The 16951-nt window shown below is 33.7% G+C and overlaps 1 protein-coding gene across 1 annotated transcript in view; it reads left to right on the top strand.

Annotated features, from left to right (window-relative positions):
- The window catches only part of LOC138381404 (uncharacterized protein C8orf34-like), a 138042-nt gene extending 127888 nt beyond the window's left edge, over window positions 1–10154 (top strand). Inside the window, exons 6-9 of the mRNA XM_069465616.1 lie at window positions 3529–3626; window positions 6633–6694; window positions 7101–7168; window positions 10116–10154. Of these exons, the coding sequence (XP_069321717.1) occupies window positions 3529–3626; window positions 6633–6694; window positions 7101–7168; window positions 10116–10154 (267 nt within the window). The remainder of the gene's footprint in view (window positions 1–3528; window positions 3627–6632; window positions 6695–7100; window positions 7169–10115) is intronic.
- Window positions 10155–16951: the final 6797 nt, after the last annotated feature.

Raw genomic sequence — 16951 nt, 5'->3', positions numbered from 1 at the left:
GGAATTTAAGTTTTAATCCAAGTAAGAGACAATTTTCAGGAGCTGCTGGTGCTAAAAACACTGTGCTTTCCTTTTTTTAAAAAAAAAAAACAAAAACTGAGTTTTGAAATTTTGTTTTGTTTTGTTTCAATTTAAAAAATAAACCTTATGTTTTTAGATAGTTTTAGATCTATAGAGTAATTGGAAAGATAGTGCAGAGAGTTCATATATATATCTTATCCAGTATTAACTAATACTAGTACCTTGTATTAGTACAGGACATTTGTTGCAGTTAACAAGCCAAAATTGATACATTATTAGTGACTAAATCTATACTTTATTCAGCTTTCCACAGTTTCTCCCAGATGTCCTTTTTCTTTTCCAGGGTTCCATCCAGGATGCTACATCACATTTAATAGTTATATGTCCTTAGGCTCTTCTTGGTTGTGACCCTTTCTCGGGCTTTCTCTGTGTTTGATGACTATAACAGTTTTGAAAAGTACTGGTTCTGATATTCTGTCCCTCAATTTATATTTGTGATGATTATGATTAGATTGGGATAATGTATTTTTTGGAGGAAGACCACAGAGGCAAATTTCCATTTTCATCACATCCTATTAAGGACACATCCTATCAATATGGTTTACTGCTGTTGATCTTGGTCACCTGGCTTGAGGTAGTGTTTTCCAGATTTCTCTACTGTAAAGTCACTTTTTAAAAAATCTCCTTTTCCATACTGTTTGAAAGAAAGTCACTATACATCGTTCACAGTTAAGAAGTGGGAAGTTATCCTCTACCTTCTTAAGGGGGGAGTATCTATATAAATTATTTGAAATCTGCCTGCATGCACATTTATCTATTCTCATCCATCATTTATTTATTTAATCATTTATTTTTATCAATATAGACTCTTAGATATTTATGTCATACTTTAATGATCTAATGCTGTCGTATTTATTTTGTTGCTCAAATTGTTCTAGCTTTTGCTACTGGCAGCTTTTTCAGTTAGCTCCTTTATCCCTTTGACAGACCCCATTACCCCATGTTTGTGTGTGTGTGTTTGTGTGTGGGGGGTGTGTGTGTGTGTTTGTGAGCACTATTTTGCTTTCTTGCACTATAAGATGCTCCAGCTTATCCTGTATATTTCCTCCCTTAGTCTTAGAATCAATCATTTCCCCAAGAGCCCTGGTTCTTTCATTGGAGAATGGTACTAGAAACCAAGATCTGGATGGTGGGTATGTTTGTTGCTTCTGAGTGCCATTGCTTCTAAGCCCTCTCAGCTGCCAGACCAGAGAAATATTAATATATGTGTATATAATAACATATATATAAAAATATATACATAATTATTTCTATATGTAGCAATCTGTATATACAGCAAGCTAAACATGAGTTCATACGGACATCTTCAACTCTAATACATTACATATGGATCATTCTGGCCTCCTTCTCCTGCTTATCTGTAAACTCCCATGCCAGCAGTGAGAAGACTGACTCCCACCATCTGTCATCCATTCACCTAACTGTTCATTGGCAGAATATATGGAGAATGTTTTCAGAACTGTTAACCTGCATGCCCATGGGAAACAACTTTATCAACTAGAGTGCAGTTCTCAGATACAGTTCTTTAACCTTTGGTCTTACGAATTCCACTCATTTTCAGAGTTACTTAGGTCAGCATCTTATTTTCCCATCCCCCTTCAGCGAGGTTGTTTCCTACATCTGTAATGCATTCATATCCTTTTTTGTATTTTTCCTTTCATCATTGGGATCCCCAAAACTCCTAATTAATGTTTTTCATTTGAATACCTTAAGGTTTATGCTGTGATATAATATTCTATGGGTTTGATGAATGCTTTATATCTTGTATTTGCCATTATAATGTCATATAGAATAGTTTTACTGCCCCAAAATATCCCCTGTGCTTCACTGATTCAATCCCCATCCCACCCCCAAAATCCTGGAAAAATTGTGCCTTATTGAAACTCTAGATTGGAAGTGAACATCTCCAGAAATTGCCATCAAAAGTTAAAGGATGCCAGATAGGATGTTTCTCTCACACAGGAACTATTTTAAGCAAAGTGAACATTTAATGTCCAGTGATGTCATGTTTCTTAAAGATCAGTGGTTGTGAGTCTTTATTTTTATCTTGTTAGTATTTGTCTGAATAAAAATAAAGCAAAATATCTCAAGTTGGAGAAAAAGATCATTGAAAGAGGGTAAAGATGAATGGATTTGAGAGAGCAAAAGAATGAACTGACAGATCATTTACATTTTATATTATTAATTTTTAAAGTAAGTTTGAAAAGATTTTCTTGAGTCATGATTCAATAAATTTAAAATTGTTACATATTTTGTTATAGAAGAGATTCATTTTCACTCCCCCATCCTTCCTTTCTACACTTCATCCTCTCTCTTGTCTTCTTCCTTACTTCTTCCTATACAAATGTTTACATGGTGAGTCCCTATTTTGTGCCAGGCACTATAACAGATGTTGAGAATATATATTATTATTACATAATGAAGATAAGAAAAGATAATTATTATATAGTAATTATTACATGGGTACAATGGGCACATAAATGAATAAAGGAGTAACTTTGCCTTAGAGGATCAGAGAAAGCTTCCAGTAGAGGTAATTCCTGATCCTTGGAGGAGTGTTAATGTTTGAGACAGATGAGGAAATGTACTGTAAAACATCTTGGAAGGTTAGAAAGTATGATAAAATAAAGGAGGTACCATTTAATTATAGTTGGAGTGGTCAAAGAGGAGACGGAGAGGGTAGTGTGATAGATCAGGCTAGATGAATATGGATCATGAAGAGTCTTGAGTTTAAATTTCATCCTGAGAATAATGAAAGAGCCACTGAAGGATTATGAGCAAGGTAATGATTACATCATACAGCATCCTAAAAAGCTCAGCCCGTCAGGTGACTGGTGGGAGAGTTAAAGTAGGTATGAAACTTGATCCTAGAAAACTTCCTAGATGGCTATTGCTATAGTCAGAATTGGGGATAAGGGTCTGATTTAGGTCAGTGACAGAAGGCAAAAAGCAGCAAGGAAGTATGTGAGAACTATTTTAACAAAAGTAAGAAAATGAGAAGAGGAAGGAGGCAGCAAAGTAGTGATGAGGGTAAAACTGAAGATGTTCTTTAAATCCTTCTAATCTTCATTCTCATTACAGGGAATTTGAAACCTTGATAGCAAAGAGGGACATGTTATGCAATTTTATATTGAATATTTCATGATTGTATTCCCAAGAGTGAATGTCAACATTGCTATAAAAATATTAATTCAGGAGGAACATAGGTTAGTTATTTCTTATTAAGATTTTAAATTGCATTAAAAGAAGAATGTAAAAAAATGAGTTCATAGTTTGCAATATGTCTATGACATGAAAATTAATTTTTACTTAGAGTACTTCTTTGTTGTGGGGAAATTATTCCTATGGTTTTTGAACATGCAATTCATGGAGACTGAGTGATCAGCCATATTAATGTTCATGATATCAAAATAGAGTTTAATCTAAAAGAAATTTGTTCTTTGTCAGGATGAATCCTTAAAGCAACTACAAGTGGTTCATCAACCGTGGATCTTGCCAAGTGACACAGAAAGTGAAGGGGTGGAAGCAGAACAAGACAAACGTGAGTAGACACTGCTGTTCATTGACAAATTGCTTTTACCCAAAGGAAATCCACAATAAAGGTCTTTCACTTCCAAGAATTAAGTCACTTCTGCAAAAAATTCAGACTTGAGTAGGGAGAACATATAAAGCTAAGCTATACTTCAGGTCTTGATTCAATGACATCTTCATTGTGGTGCAGAGGCCCATAAATTAACTTTCTGAAAAGAATGAATTATGCTTCCTAAGGAGCAACATAGACTGTCTAGTTGGAATGTGAATCTTCTACAAATAGTGTAGAATATCAGTGATAACTTGTGATTATTAAAAAATTTCAAAGTATGTTAGGATCAGCTGATTATTATATATGAAATTATCCTTATTGGTTAAAAGAATAAATTTATGTGTGTAGGAACTATGCTAAGTTCACAAAACAAATTAATACTATAATATAACTTCAGACAAACACAGAATATATGGTTCTCGATTTAAGTCACTGAACTATAATAATAACAAAGAACAGATCACTATGCTGTGGCATAGCCCAGTGCATGCTCTCCAGGGGTTCATTGACATTTAGAGACATAGGAATCAGCAATCTAGTTGAGAGGTTAGTGTCTAAATTATATAGAAATAACATCAACTTTTAAAATAGTAACATATCAAAACTTATAATTTTCCTCATGATAGCCTGCAGAGAGAAATAACAATTGTATATGATAATGTAGCCCTTATGATAATTGGTGTGAAGTGATTAATTAGGAATTCTCCTGAGCCATTATCACCAGAAATACCTAATATGTTACACAGGTAGCATCACTATTCTGCACCCTGGGGGAATCCAGGAAATTGCATTTCCAGGTTAAAAGGCATTTTAAATTGCCCTTATCCTACTTCTGTAGCCACTGGCTATGTGGCCAGAGGGAGTACAGGCAAGAGAGTAAGAATCAGAGTGCTCAGGTGAGAGGAGGGGGCACAGAGCACACATAGGGAAAAACACAGAGACACTTTACAGATTCCATCAGAGGGAAATGACACCTTCCACAGAAAACAACTGATGAAGACTCAGAGAGTAGAATGTACTTTAAGCAACTACAAAAGCAAAGAGAGTATTTTGGAATATTCTTAATGCAAGGACTCTTAAACAAAATGGTCTAGGAAAGAGCAGCATGGGATACAAAGAAGAGAATCCACAAATATGAAAAAATTAATAGTGGTTCAGAACTTTTATGAAAAAAAAAATGCTCGCACATTTGCACTTCCTTGTCCCCAATCTTCCCACATATTTAAATATACATAAGCTTTCACTCTAGAGTTTGGGTTTAATCATTTTCAACAAATTCTTTTGAGTACTTCTTAAATTTATGTTAAAAAAAACTCTTCAAGCTACTGTGTATGTGCATTGTATAAATACAACATATGTAATTGTGCTAGTTTTATCCTGACTGTTAGATCTGACAACTAGTGCCCAAAGTGGACAAAATTAGGTAAACAACATCCTTACAGAATGCAGAATGTGTTAATTGTATGAGTGTGCTATGTCTTATAATAAATTGAAACTTAAAAATAATAAAAAGAATTGATCAAACTAATGAGTTGTATCCAATTCCAAATTCAGACTTACTCAAATCCATATAGCTCCAATCAATATTAGGACTAGAAAAGATAATCTAAAAATGTAAAGGAGATAAAAATCTTCAGAACTGTCTTCAACTCTTGTTATTTAATACATATTGCTTTTCTGCATTTATTTTTACAAGGTTTTGACAATGTCATAGTTTTCTCCTTTTCTACTAGAGTGCAAATTATTTGAGAGGAAGAGTCCATCTGTTTTTTTTTCATCTTATTGAGGCACAAAATATGCCCTCAACAAATATTAGAAGAATGGATAAACGAATGAGTAAATGAATGAATAGATTTATTTGGCTCTTTCCAACTTGTTTATCAGGACAGAAATTTAAAACAAAGTAAATGATAGTTGTGACCGTGAATAATTGTTATAATATTATGTATAGTTTTATTAAAATTTTAATATTTGATTTATAGCTTATCCATGGATTTTGCTGAATGGTCTATCAATCACTCTAAAAAAGGCCCTTCTTGAACTCTCGTAACCGTAGATCTAGAACCAAAAATATTTGATCTCAGCAATATTGTACTGGGAGGTGACCCTTGACAATGGTAAATTGTTTGAAATAAAATCAGGGTTTAAAATAATTAGGTGGTAATGGGAGCCATCTGGAAATGGAATGCTAGCTAGCATTATAGCCAAGCTCGTAGCACACAGATGCAAATATTTTTCAAGAGTGGCTTCCATCAGCCAGGTGCTGGGACATGTGTAAGTTGGAGCCACTGAAGCATTGGCATCTCCACTGATACTTGCACTCAATGCATGTGGTTTGTGGAACAGCTGGCAAGTAAACATAGATCATCTACCTCTTTATTTTCTCAGTAAAAGGAAATAAATGACATAAATCTATGTGAGCTTAGCATCTGATTTAGAGTTTATGGGCTCATATCCTAGAAATTTATGAGGAAGATGACAAGTTCATCATTTCAACAATAACACCTGTTTCTTGACTCAGCTTTCTATAAATTATGCCTAGGTAATTTTATGGAATTCTCTAATTTCTCCTGAGACAAAATCATCATGGCAGAAAGTTTCCAAATAATGTCAGGATCTTTGCAGTGGTGCATATTTCTTACTGCATCATTTTAAAATAAGATTTAGCTCAAAGAAATTTTTATAAATAAATACCTTTTAGGAAAAGATATCTTTAACAACTAACTAGGAGGCTTTATAAATTTTTATTATAAACAAGATAAGTAGAACCCTTGAATAAGTAGATTTTTTTCTTTACTCTGCTTTTCATAGAAAAGTATAAATTACAAGTGTAAAAAACACGTGTCAGGGGTGTGTTTGTTTTTAATCTCTCAGATTATGGTCTGAAGTCACTAAATAAATCAAACTACAAATATTTGAATTAACTGGGGTACTTGCTTAATATTCATATTCCTGAATTCTCATTCAGACTACTGAATCAGAATCTTTGTGGATGGGATTCCGAATTCTGCGTTTTTAATTATTTCTCTGGTAATCTTTGCTTATTCTAAAAATTGAGAACTACTAGAAGAAAAAGTTCAATGAATGGGAGAGAGGGTTGTGTTTTTAGAAGTGGCTTTATTGTGTGGTTAATCTTTGGGCCTTCTTTCTCTAGGCCTGTTTCCCCACTTATAAATTAAATTTGGGTATCAAATGTGGGGTTGGGGAAGAAGGAAAGCTGAATTTTTTTTTTTATAAACATGAATAAACAAACTAGAAAAAAACAAGTGAACAAACAAAGAAACAAACCAACTAAACATCACAGATGCCAAAAGTGAAGAAATAAGAGCCATAGTGGTAAGTGAAAACTAATGCCTTCATGATGCATAGAGTGTAAAGACACTTGGGTTTCAGTCCTAAACTCTGGGGCCTGATGTCTTAATGTCTATAACAATAGGTGATTCACCCCTGAGTCTAGTTAAGGAAGCTGGAGTGATATGGAGGCACCTGGAAGGGCTGCCTCAGGTATGAAAAGAGAAACAAAATACTTGTGCTCACCAGCTGTGGAAAAACCATCTATTGCATATATATTACATATGTATACACATATATTACATATATGCACATATATTGTACATATGTGTGTGTTTGTATATACATATGTAACAAGTGTATATATACTACAATCCTCAGAAGAAGAGAAAATAGAAGACAAGCAGTGGTGAAAGATACAGTGCCTGAAGTTTCCAAAATTAATGGAAAGTTTTAATCCTCAAATTAGGAAACATAGCAAATGCTATTTTAATATTCACATTGTAAAAACACAGACCATCACAAAGAGAGGAAATCTAAAAACAACCAGAAAAAGTAGCTAGATTGCATATAAAATAATAAAGTTAGACATGCAATAGAATTCTCATCAATTGAGGCAACATACTTCAAATAGGCTGAGAGGAAGTTTTGTGCCCAGAGAAACTACCATGTACTAGTGATTACCACTCACAGACCTTTGCTTAAAAAACTACTCCAGGTTATATTTTGGTAAGAAAAATAGTTGATTCCAGAAGGATTTTGTAGTATGAAAGAACCAAAGATGAACAAAATAATTGGTAAATATGTTGGCAGCCTTTAAGAATTACTGACTAGGCCTGAGCGTTGTGGCTCACACCTGTAATCCTAGCACTCTGGGAGGCTGAGGCGGGTGGATTGCTTGAGCTCAGAAGTTTGAGACCAGCCTGAACAAGAGTGAGACTCCATCTCTCCTAAAAAAAATAGAAAGAAACAACTAAAAATATGTAGAAAAAATTAGCCGGGCATGGTGGCACATGCCTGTAGTCCCAGCTCCTCGGGAGGCTGAGGCAGGAGGATTGTTTGAGCCCAGGAGTTTGAGGTTACTGTGAGCTAGGCTGACACCACGGCACTCTAGTCTGTGCAACAGAATGAGATTCTGTCTCAAAAAAAAAAAAAAAAGAAGAAGAAGAAGAATTACTGACTAGAATAAAAAGCATTTAATTTCTAAAAGAAAACAGGAAAGAGGGGAATAAAAAGAAAATATGATAAATATGCAAAATGTGATGGTATATATAAGTCTGAATACTTCATTAATTACAAAAAGCTGGCATGTGAAATAAATGGTAATACAAAATGCTGCTTAATCATGCATAGCTTATTATGAACATAATAAATGTTATATTCATAAGCTACAAGGATCTTTAATAAAATAAAATTAGTTATTAGTCTATTATACATACTAAGATGGGAATATGGATAAATACATCTCACTAAATTTGGCAGCAAAATGAATTAGAACAAGAATAGAATCTAGTTTAATCTGTATTTATCAGATAATTATAAACAAAAAAGTTCTGATCTATTACTTTTTTTGTACCTTTTAAGTACATTGGTATTAATGAAACTGAAAACCTATAAATGTTTTAAAAGTTAGTAAAGCTAAATTCAAATTATAATGAAAATTCTTGGAACTTAGGAAAATGCAGCACTGGATTTCTACTTCAAAAAATTAAATATATTTTAAATTAACAGAAGTTAATGTTAAAAGGCTAAAATTGGCAACTATGTCCTAATACTTAATGATAGTATGTCCTTTCCTCTATATATTTTACTATTAATGCTAATTTTAAAAAGGCATGTGGCATGTTTATATATCTCTTACAAAAGCATGACATCTGAAGACCTGTATTAATTTTTTATCAGTAATATAGCAGGGATTTTTAAAAAATGAACTTTTTAGTTTGGAATAAAATGCAAAAAGTTGCAAAGATAGTACAGACAGTTTCCATATACAACTCACATGGTTTCCCTTATCAATATGTCACATTCCCATGGTACATTAATAAAAACCAACGTTACTATTAACTAAACATCAGACTTTATTTACTCAATATGTCTCATTAGTCTCCACTGGTTTGTGACTATTTATCAGTCTTTTTTATTTTTTATAACCTTGACAGGTTTAAGATATTTTTAAGGAAGTTTTAAGTTTTAAGGAATTTTGTAGAAGGTCCTTCACCAGGGATTTGTGTGATAGTGTTCCTTGGATTTTGGGATGATAGGCCAAGGAGGTGAAGCACCCTCATCATTTAATATCAACGAATACATGCTATCAAATGACATCACTCATAATGTTACCCTATATAACCAGACCAAGGTAGTCTTTGTTAGTTTCTCCACTGTGAAGTTACTTTTAACCTACCATTTTATGCTCTATTCCCCTTGAAGCAAGTCACTAATTCTAGCCTGCATTAAAGGAATATGTCATCCCATTACCTTCTGGCCACCATGGTTTCTGATTAGAAATCAGCTGCTAATCTTATTGAGGTCCATGTGTATAGGATGTGCTGTTTTTCTGTTGCGGCTTTTAAGATTCTTTCTTGGTCATTATCTTTCAACAAAGTGATGTGTAGGTGTAGATATCTTTGAGTTTATCTTACCGAACTTTCTTAAGCTTCTTGCATGTGTAGATTAATGTTTTCATCAAATGGATAAAAATTTTGGCCATTATTTCTTCAAATGTTCTTTCTGCCCCTTTCTCTCTCACCTCTCCTTTTGAAACTCCATATATATAAACAGTTACTTAGACAGCCTGTGGGACACCATCAAGTGTACCAACGTATGTATTTATAGGTTGAGTACCTCTTATCTTAAATACTTGGGACCAGGAGTGTTTCAGATTTCAAGTTGTTTTTTTTTTTTTTTAGTTTGGAATATTTCCATTATACATACCAGTTAAACATCCCTGAAAATCTGAAATCTAAAACCTGAAATGCTTCAATGAGCATTTCCTTTGAGCATAATGTTGGTGCTCAAAAAGTATTAGATTTTGGAGCATTTTAAATTTTGGATTTTGGAATTTTGAGATTAGGGATACTCAACCTAGTATACATATGTATATATGTATACTGTCTAAGTAACTGTTAATTTTTCTTTACTCTTTTTTCTTTCTGTTCTTCAGACTAGAGAATCTCGGTTGACCTATATTCAAGTTTTTTGATTCTTTCTTATGCTAGGTCAAATCTGCTGTTGAGCCCCTCTAGTGAATTTTTCATATTAATTCCAGAATTTTAATTTTTTTCTCTTTATAATTTGTATCTCTTTATTAATAGTCTCCATTTAGTGAAACATCATTGTCATCCTTCTTGTTAATTTATTTGTCATGGTGTCCTTTTGTCATTTGAATATATTTATAGTAGTTGATTAAAAGTCTTTGTCCAGTAAGATCAGTAACAGTTTCTATTGACTGCGTTTTTCCTTATTTGTGGGCCATACTTTCTTGTTTCTTGGCCTTTCACTTTCTATTTTTGTTTGTTTGTTGAAAACTGGGCATTGAACATAATATGATGTGGCAATTCTGGAAATCAGACCCTGTCACCTAGGGTTTGTTGTTGCTGCCATTTGTTTTGTTGTTATTGCTGGTGGTTTTTTTTTTTTTTTTTTTTTTATTTAGTGAATTCCCTGAACTAATGTGTGTCTAGACTATATTATCTGTTGTATTCAGACTGAAGTCTCTGCTCAGTAGCTTGGTGGTCAGCTAACGACTGGACGAGGTGTCAAGGCAGTCCACAAACACTCAAACGGTTTATAACTCTGCTTACACAGAGCCTGTAGGTCAACTAGAGGTGAGAGATAGAGCCTTATTGGGTCTTTCCTAGCAGATGCACAGCACTGCACATCTGCATGGCCTCCTATGGACACCTCATTCACCAGATTTTTCTTTGAATATTTTTGGTAAGCTTCTTATTTGCCCCAACTGGTATCACTCTTTTAGGCAGCTGCTACGTAAAACTATTAACCCTAACTGTTTTTGACAAATCTCCTAAGGGCAGAGATTCTCATTAAGTGAGCTTTAATTTAGGTGAAATAAAGAAAAGTCCTTTAAGTATGGATTTTCCAGGCAACTTCTATATAGGGCAAAGAATGATAATGCTCTAAGGATGGGAAAATCAGGAAAACTCCAGATGCATTCTGCCCTTCCTAGTGGTTGCTTGGCTGCTTTGTGCACAGTTACAGTTGTTGTGAGGCAACTGATTTTCAAGGCTACTGGAGAATTAGCAAAAAGTGTATCGATATAGGGCAAGTTAAAACTGCACGTCTTACTGTTCTTATTGCCATTCTGCTATTTTTCTTGAATTAATGTTATATGGGTTGTTGTAAGCCCTTGGTTCATTTCCAGAGTTCTGAAAAGTCAATGTCGACGATTTTTGCCAGTGCTCTCATTACTGTTACGGAGCACCAGATTTTTGGAGATCCCTACACCCCCCATTCCACAAGTGCTTCTCCTCTCCTACTTTCCCTGATTTCCTCTGTCTAGTTTTCTCTTTATCTGAGAAGTGGGGTAAAATACTTTCATAATTAGGTATTGAATTAGACAATATCTGCTTCTTTGAGTCCTTTTTTCATGAGAAGCTTTAAAAATTCTGTAAAATAAGTTTTGGGAAATTCTGCATATTACTATTAAAGATATTTGAGGAGACTGTGGGCTTGTTCATGTCACCTAGTTAGTGACAGAGTCAGGACCAGAACAAGGTCTCCTGATTGGGCCCAGTGTTGCTTAACCTCATTGCCTCATCTGTCACCCATGACCTCCCCTCACTCCCACTCCTGGAGTGTGGGGGACACAGTTTATGCTGTGACTCTTGAAAACAGAAGCACTGGGGTGGTGAGGGGAGCTCCAGGATTCTACTGCTCCCCCAGAAGGTGGCCAGGCTTTTCACCTTGAAGAAAAACTTTCTTCTCTTTAACCTAATGTCAGGTTCTTTCTTTCCACATAGTCTCTCAAGATTTGTATTTGAGGAATATTTGAGATGGTGGTATTAGAGAACCACGGTTGATTATGTCACCAGGACCAAGACAAGGCACTAAGGGGTGGATCTATCAAATGAAGGCATAAAGGGGTGTGTCAGGGAGCCACACACGGTATAGAACATAAAGACCAAGATGAGTTAATAGCCAATTAGGTCAGATCGGTTCAGAGCTTCATGAGAGTCAGAACACTCACAATTTTAATAGTATTACGATCGTGGCATCAAAAATAGACACTAGGAACCAGGCTATACATCCCTCAGGAGATAAGTGAGATAGGACTTTGGTACTTTGTTATTACTGAAAGGTCAGCTGGGTTATCTCACACAACACAAGTGTTTACAGAGAAAAGATGTACACACACTGGATACGATTAAGAATAGAACAATGATAGTATGACAATAAAAATAATACAGAGAAAACTAGAAAGATGAAATCTCAAAGTGAAAAAGGCAAGACCTTCTAGCACACTGTAGTAGGTTCTTTTTTGAAGAACAAAAGAAATCTGGATAATTTCTTAATCCTATTTTTCACTTCCAATATTCCATAGCTTAAGAAAATTCTAAAGCTTCTTTTGAAAAGTTTGGGGCATGTGAACTCATATCAGATGATAAACCTCTAAATTAGCTCTATCAGACTTCTGCAGATTTATCTGTTATGATTATAAATATTTTAGGATTTATATTTAACCAATAAATATAAAACTAAGTTAAAGTAGTCATTGTTAATTATCTGTTAAAAGCAAAACGTTCTAAGGCCAAATTGCAATTTTCCCTTATAATACTGGTTATAAGAATTATTTTGGTTATGAATAAGTTTTTGCAATTTCTAGAGGGCAAATGCCTCTGAATCATTTATGTGGTATTCTTATTTTTAAATGATCTCCATATTGGTGGTAAAACTCTGGTATTATGAAAGGTTTAATTGATTCCTAAGATCCTAGAAAAAGTTTAAAGGGTAACATTTAATAACATATAAAACTTAATCTCACCAAATAAGCTATTACTAAGTGCCATGGAAAAATGTGTCAAGTTGCTCAGCAATATATACAGTTACACGCATCAGACTAACTGCTTTGTTTATTGAATAGTCTTTCTCAGGTGTAACAGTCATCAGAAAATTTCATAACAAGCATTAGAGAAGGCTGTGTTTAAACAAAATGGCAAAATTTTTTGGGTTAGAGTGATGTATGGAATCAAAGTCTTTAAAACTATTATAAAAATAAGAGATACATGGTCCAATTTTTTGTTGTTTCAAAAAATCAGAGTTATAAATGAATGGCACATGTTTTTAATCCTTTTACTAAACACATTTTGTTTGTCTTGGAATATTCTTATATTTGCTCTAGGTGTGCCCTAAAACTACAAAGTAAAAGAAAACCTAGTTCATTCTTTAACCTCGATGGACATAGCTTATAGGGCAGCCTTCTGTCAGATGGAGTATATCTTTCACAAAAAAGAAGAATGCGTTGGCTGGCTGCAAGTAAATCCTATTGTTTGTCTCTATGAATTTTGTTCTGTATATTTTTAGTCACTGCAAGAAGTTGAGCATGTTCACACGAGCCAAGCTGTTTCATGATTTTCTTTGGCTCTTTTTGCAGCATTGACCTTCACCTTCACAAATTAAACAGATCTGGGTGTTTTTGTCCCAAATCAGGGATTTAGTTAAGATTTTTCAATAAGGCCCATATGCCCCATAGGACAGATTACATTCTTAGAACAATCATATTTGTGGATCTTGAAAAGTCAACATACCGAAAGGCTACCATGTGTTGGGCTCTATGACATGCGAGATGCAAAGATAAGTAGGGTATGATCTCTTCTCCCTACCAAGTTCTGGAGAAGTAAGCATCTGTGGTGCTAGGCATGCTATTTCTTAAGAGATAAACAGAATGTTAGGAAAATCAAAGGAGGGAAATGTCACATTGAGTTGGCAGTAGGAACACGAGATTAGAGAGATCTTCATGAGGAATGTGGTGCTTGAACTGAGGGATGGGTAAGATTTGGAAGGGCAGGGATGGATAAGAAGGTCATATCAGCAAGAATAATAGCATAGGCAAGGGTACAAATACAGGAAAAGCATGGTTATGTTTGATGACCAGGGAACATAGTAATTCATACTGTTTGAGAGAGACATCAGATACTTACAGTGGATTAGAGGGAAATAAGTCTGGAAGGGTAAATTATGAGAAGAGCAGAGAGGGTCCAGGTTGTAAGGACAAGAAATGTGAATTGATAAAGTAGATAGTAGGAACATCTTTTCGTAGGGCGGAACTCTGATGAGAGCATTCAGATTTGTTGCTTTGGATTCAAACGATGAGGATGTGAATAATTCAAATGTTGAGGATGCCCAGATGTCTGGCTCTTTATATATCTCTTGAATTAATGAGAAGAAATCTATGTTCTAATCTACCTCTACACTAGTGCTATCTCAAACAGAGATCATCTCCCTAAGGTGTACAATTTGTATAATAGTCTATAGAATAAATTCTTTTAAAGCTATCTTCTTTACTAGAGAAAGAGTAAAGATGGACCAGTAGTGCAGCCTACCTTATATAAGGATAAAGTAAATAATTGTAAAAGTACTTTTTAAAACATTGCTGTTACTGGGTATAGTTATTAATCTATTAGTTAAACAACAGTAAATATATGTAGCTCCAGATTATATTTTTCATTCTTCAAGACTTAATTAATTTTAACTCATTTACCTTCCATTCCTGCCTTGGTCAGAATTTAAGGTTGCTATCTCTGCTCTGTTTTCCCTGTTAGCCAAAATCATCTCCCTCTAGTTGCCCAATGTTTTTTGATTCACATTGTCACACTGCCTGAATCCTTTCTGCTAACCGGCAGCCTCTTTCACAGAAACATTCTTCAGTGTTGGTAGGATTAAATCCACAAAAATTCACATTCAGAGCTTAAGGTAAATTAGTTTTGTCTAATGGCATTTAGTTAATAAGCAATTAGAATCTATCTAATAGAAAGAGGAGATATGATGCTTTAATTTGGAGAAGATGTGTTGTGAAAGTTGGAAAAATAATAAAAATAAAAATTACCTATAATCTCACCACATAAAAATATCCTCTGTGATTATTTTGATGTTTTTTTCCGCAGAATTTTTTTTTTTTTTTTTTTTTTTGAGGCAGGGTCTTGCTATGTTATCTGGGCTAGAGTGCAGTGACACGATCATAGCTCACTGCAACATCGAACTTCCTTAGGAAATTAAAAAAGAAATGTTTCTCATGTGTTCTCTCTCTCTCTCTCTCACACACACACACACTGTGTACACACATATACAACTGAGGTCATCTATACAACCATTTATATAATTATATATAGTGATATACATCCTATATACAGTTTTATAAAGTAACTTTAGCATGATATTTTATTTTCCATATTGTTAAATATTTCTTATATTTTTAAGTAAATAAATAATATCTTATGATATGGATGTACCATAGTTTATTTAATTACTCTTCTATAGTTCATATCCAATTTTTAAATTATTTTAAATGATACTATGAAGACACGCCTGGAGCTTTGACTTGGGGGGACAGGCGGTACATGGGCAACATATGTAACCTGAAATTCTGTATCCCCCATAATAAGATAAAAAAAAAAGAATATATTTGTGCATTCACCTTTATACATGTTCATGATACATATTTTTCAGGTTTGTTAGACAAACTTAAAAATTCAAATAAAACACATAAATCCCTAGAAAATACAATTTACCAAAACTGACACAATAAGCAATAGAAAATCTGAGTAGTCACATAACTATTAAAAATTAAATTCATAATTAATAATCTTCACATGAAAAAATTTTCAGGCCCATATTGCTCCACTACTGAATTCTTCTAGACTTTTAAAAAATAATTCCAATATTATGCAAACACTTCCAGAGAATCCAACATTTCCCAACTCATTTTATGAGGTTAGCTAATCTTGATTCCAATATGTAACAGAGGAACTACATGAATGGAAAACATTTTTTGCCAAATCAGTCAACTGACTTATAAACATAGATATAAGTTCCTAAGCAAATCGGTACTAAACCAGATTCTATCATATAAATATATATGATAAAGCATTCCTGCCACATTAAGTTTATTACAGAAGTGTAATATTAGATTAATATTTGAAAATCAGTGAGATTAATCATATAACATAAAAAATGAGAAAAATAATAGCAGTAATGCATAAAAAGTGTTTGATAAATTTTGACATCCATTCATGATTAAAAAAACCTCAATGGATTTGAAATGTAAGAAAAAAATCTTAACCTTAAAAAAAGTATGTTTATAAAAAATCTTACAGCAAACATTGTTTTTGATGCAATATGGAAACATTTCTCTTTTAGATCAAGAATGAGATTAAAATTACCACTATCACCAGGAAAATCTAAACTATAGTGCTTAAATATGCATTGATATTGTACTAAAATATACAGAAAATCAAGGAAATGCTGACCTAAAAGATAATGGTTATCTTGGGCAGGTAGTAGTGACTGAGCTTTAGGGCTGGCAATATTATATTTCTTAATCTGGATGGTGGTTAATGGGTGTTTACTCTGTCATTTTTTTTACTGAATTATGCATTTTTTGTACTTTTTTGCATGTGTATTACATTTCTCAATTTTTTTAAAACATAGGCAGTGTTGAAATGCTCTTAATTTTCTAATAATTTAGAAAAATATTTTGTGTTGCTGATGAACATGAGTTAAAAACATTTCTATGTAGAGAATTTGTTTGGTAGTTTGTGAAAGGTTCACTGTCGACTGACGATTGTTTCCTTGAAAATCTCGAATAATGTTTTCAGTGTATCTGCACTGGTACTGAATCTAATTTCAGAAATAATTACAATCTATAAAACCATCCTTTTTGACACCACTGCAAATCAATTTTCCTCAGCTTTGTCAAGTCATTTTATCATTTGAAACTCTAGGTATTGAAATTTCACAATTAAGAACAAAATTTGCCATCTTCAG

This window comes from Eulemur rufifrons, chromosome 3 (assembly GCF_041146395.1).
Source record: "Eulemur rufifrons isolate Redbay chromosome 3, OSU_ERuf_1, whole genome shotgun sequence".
In the NCBI taxonomy this organism is placed as follows: domain Eukaryota; kingdom Metazoa; phylum Chordata; class Mammalia; order Primates; family Lemuridae; genus Eulemur; species Eulemur rufifrons.
Note: the sequence above shows the minus strand (reverse complement) of the source record. Positions and strands in the feature narration are given on the sequence as shown.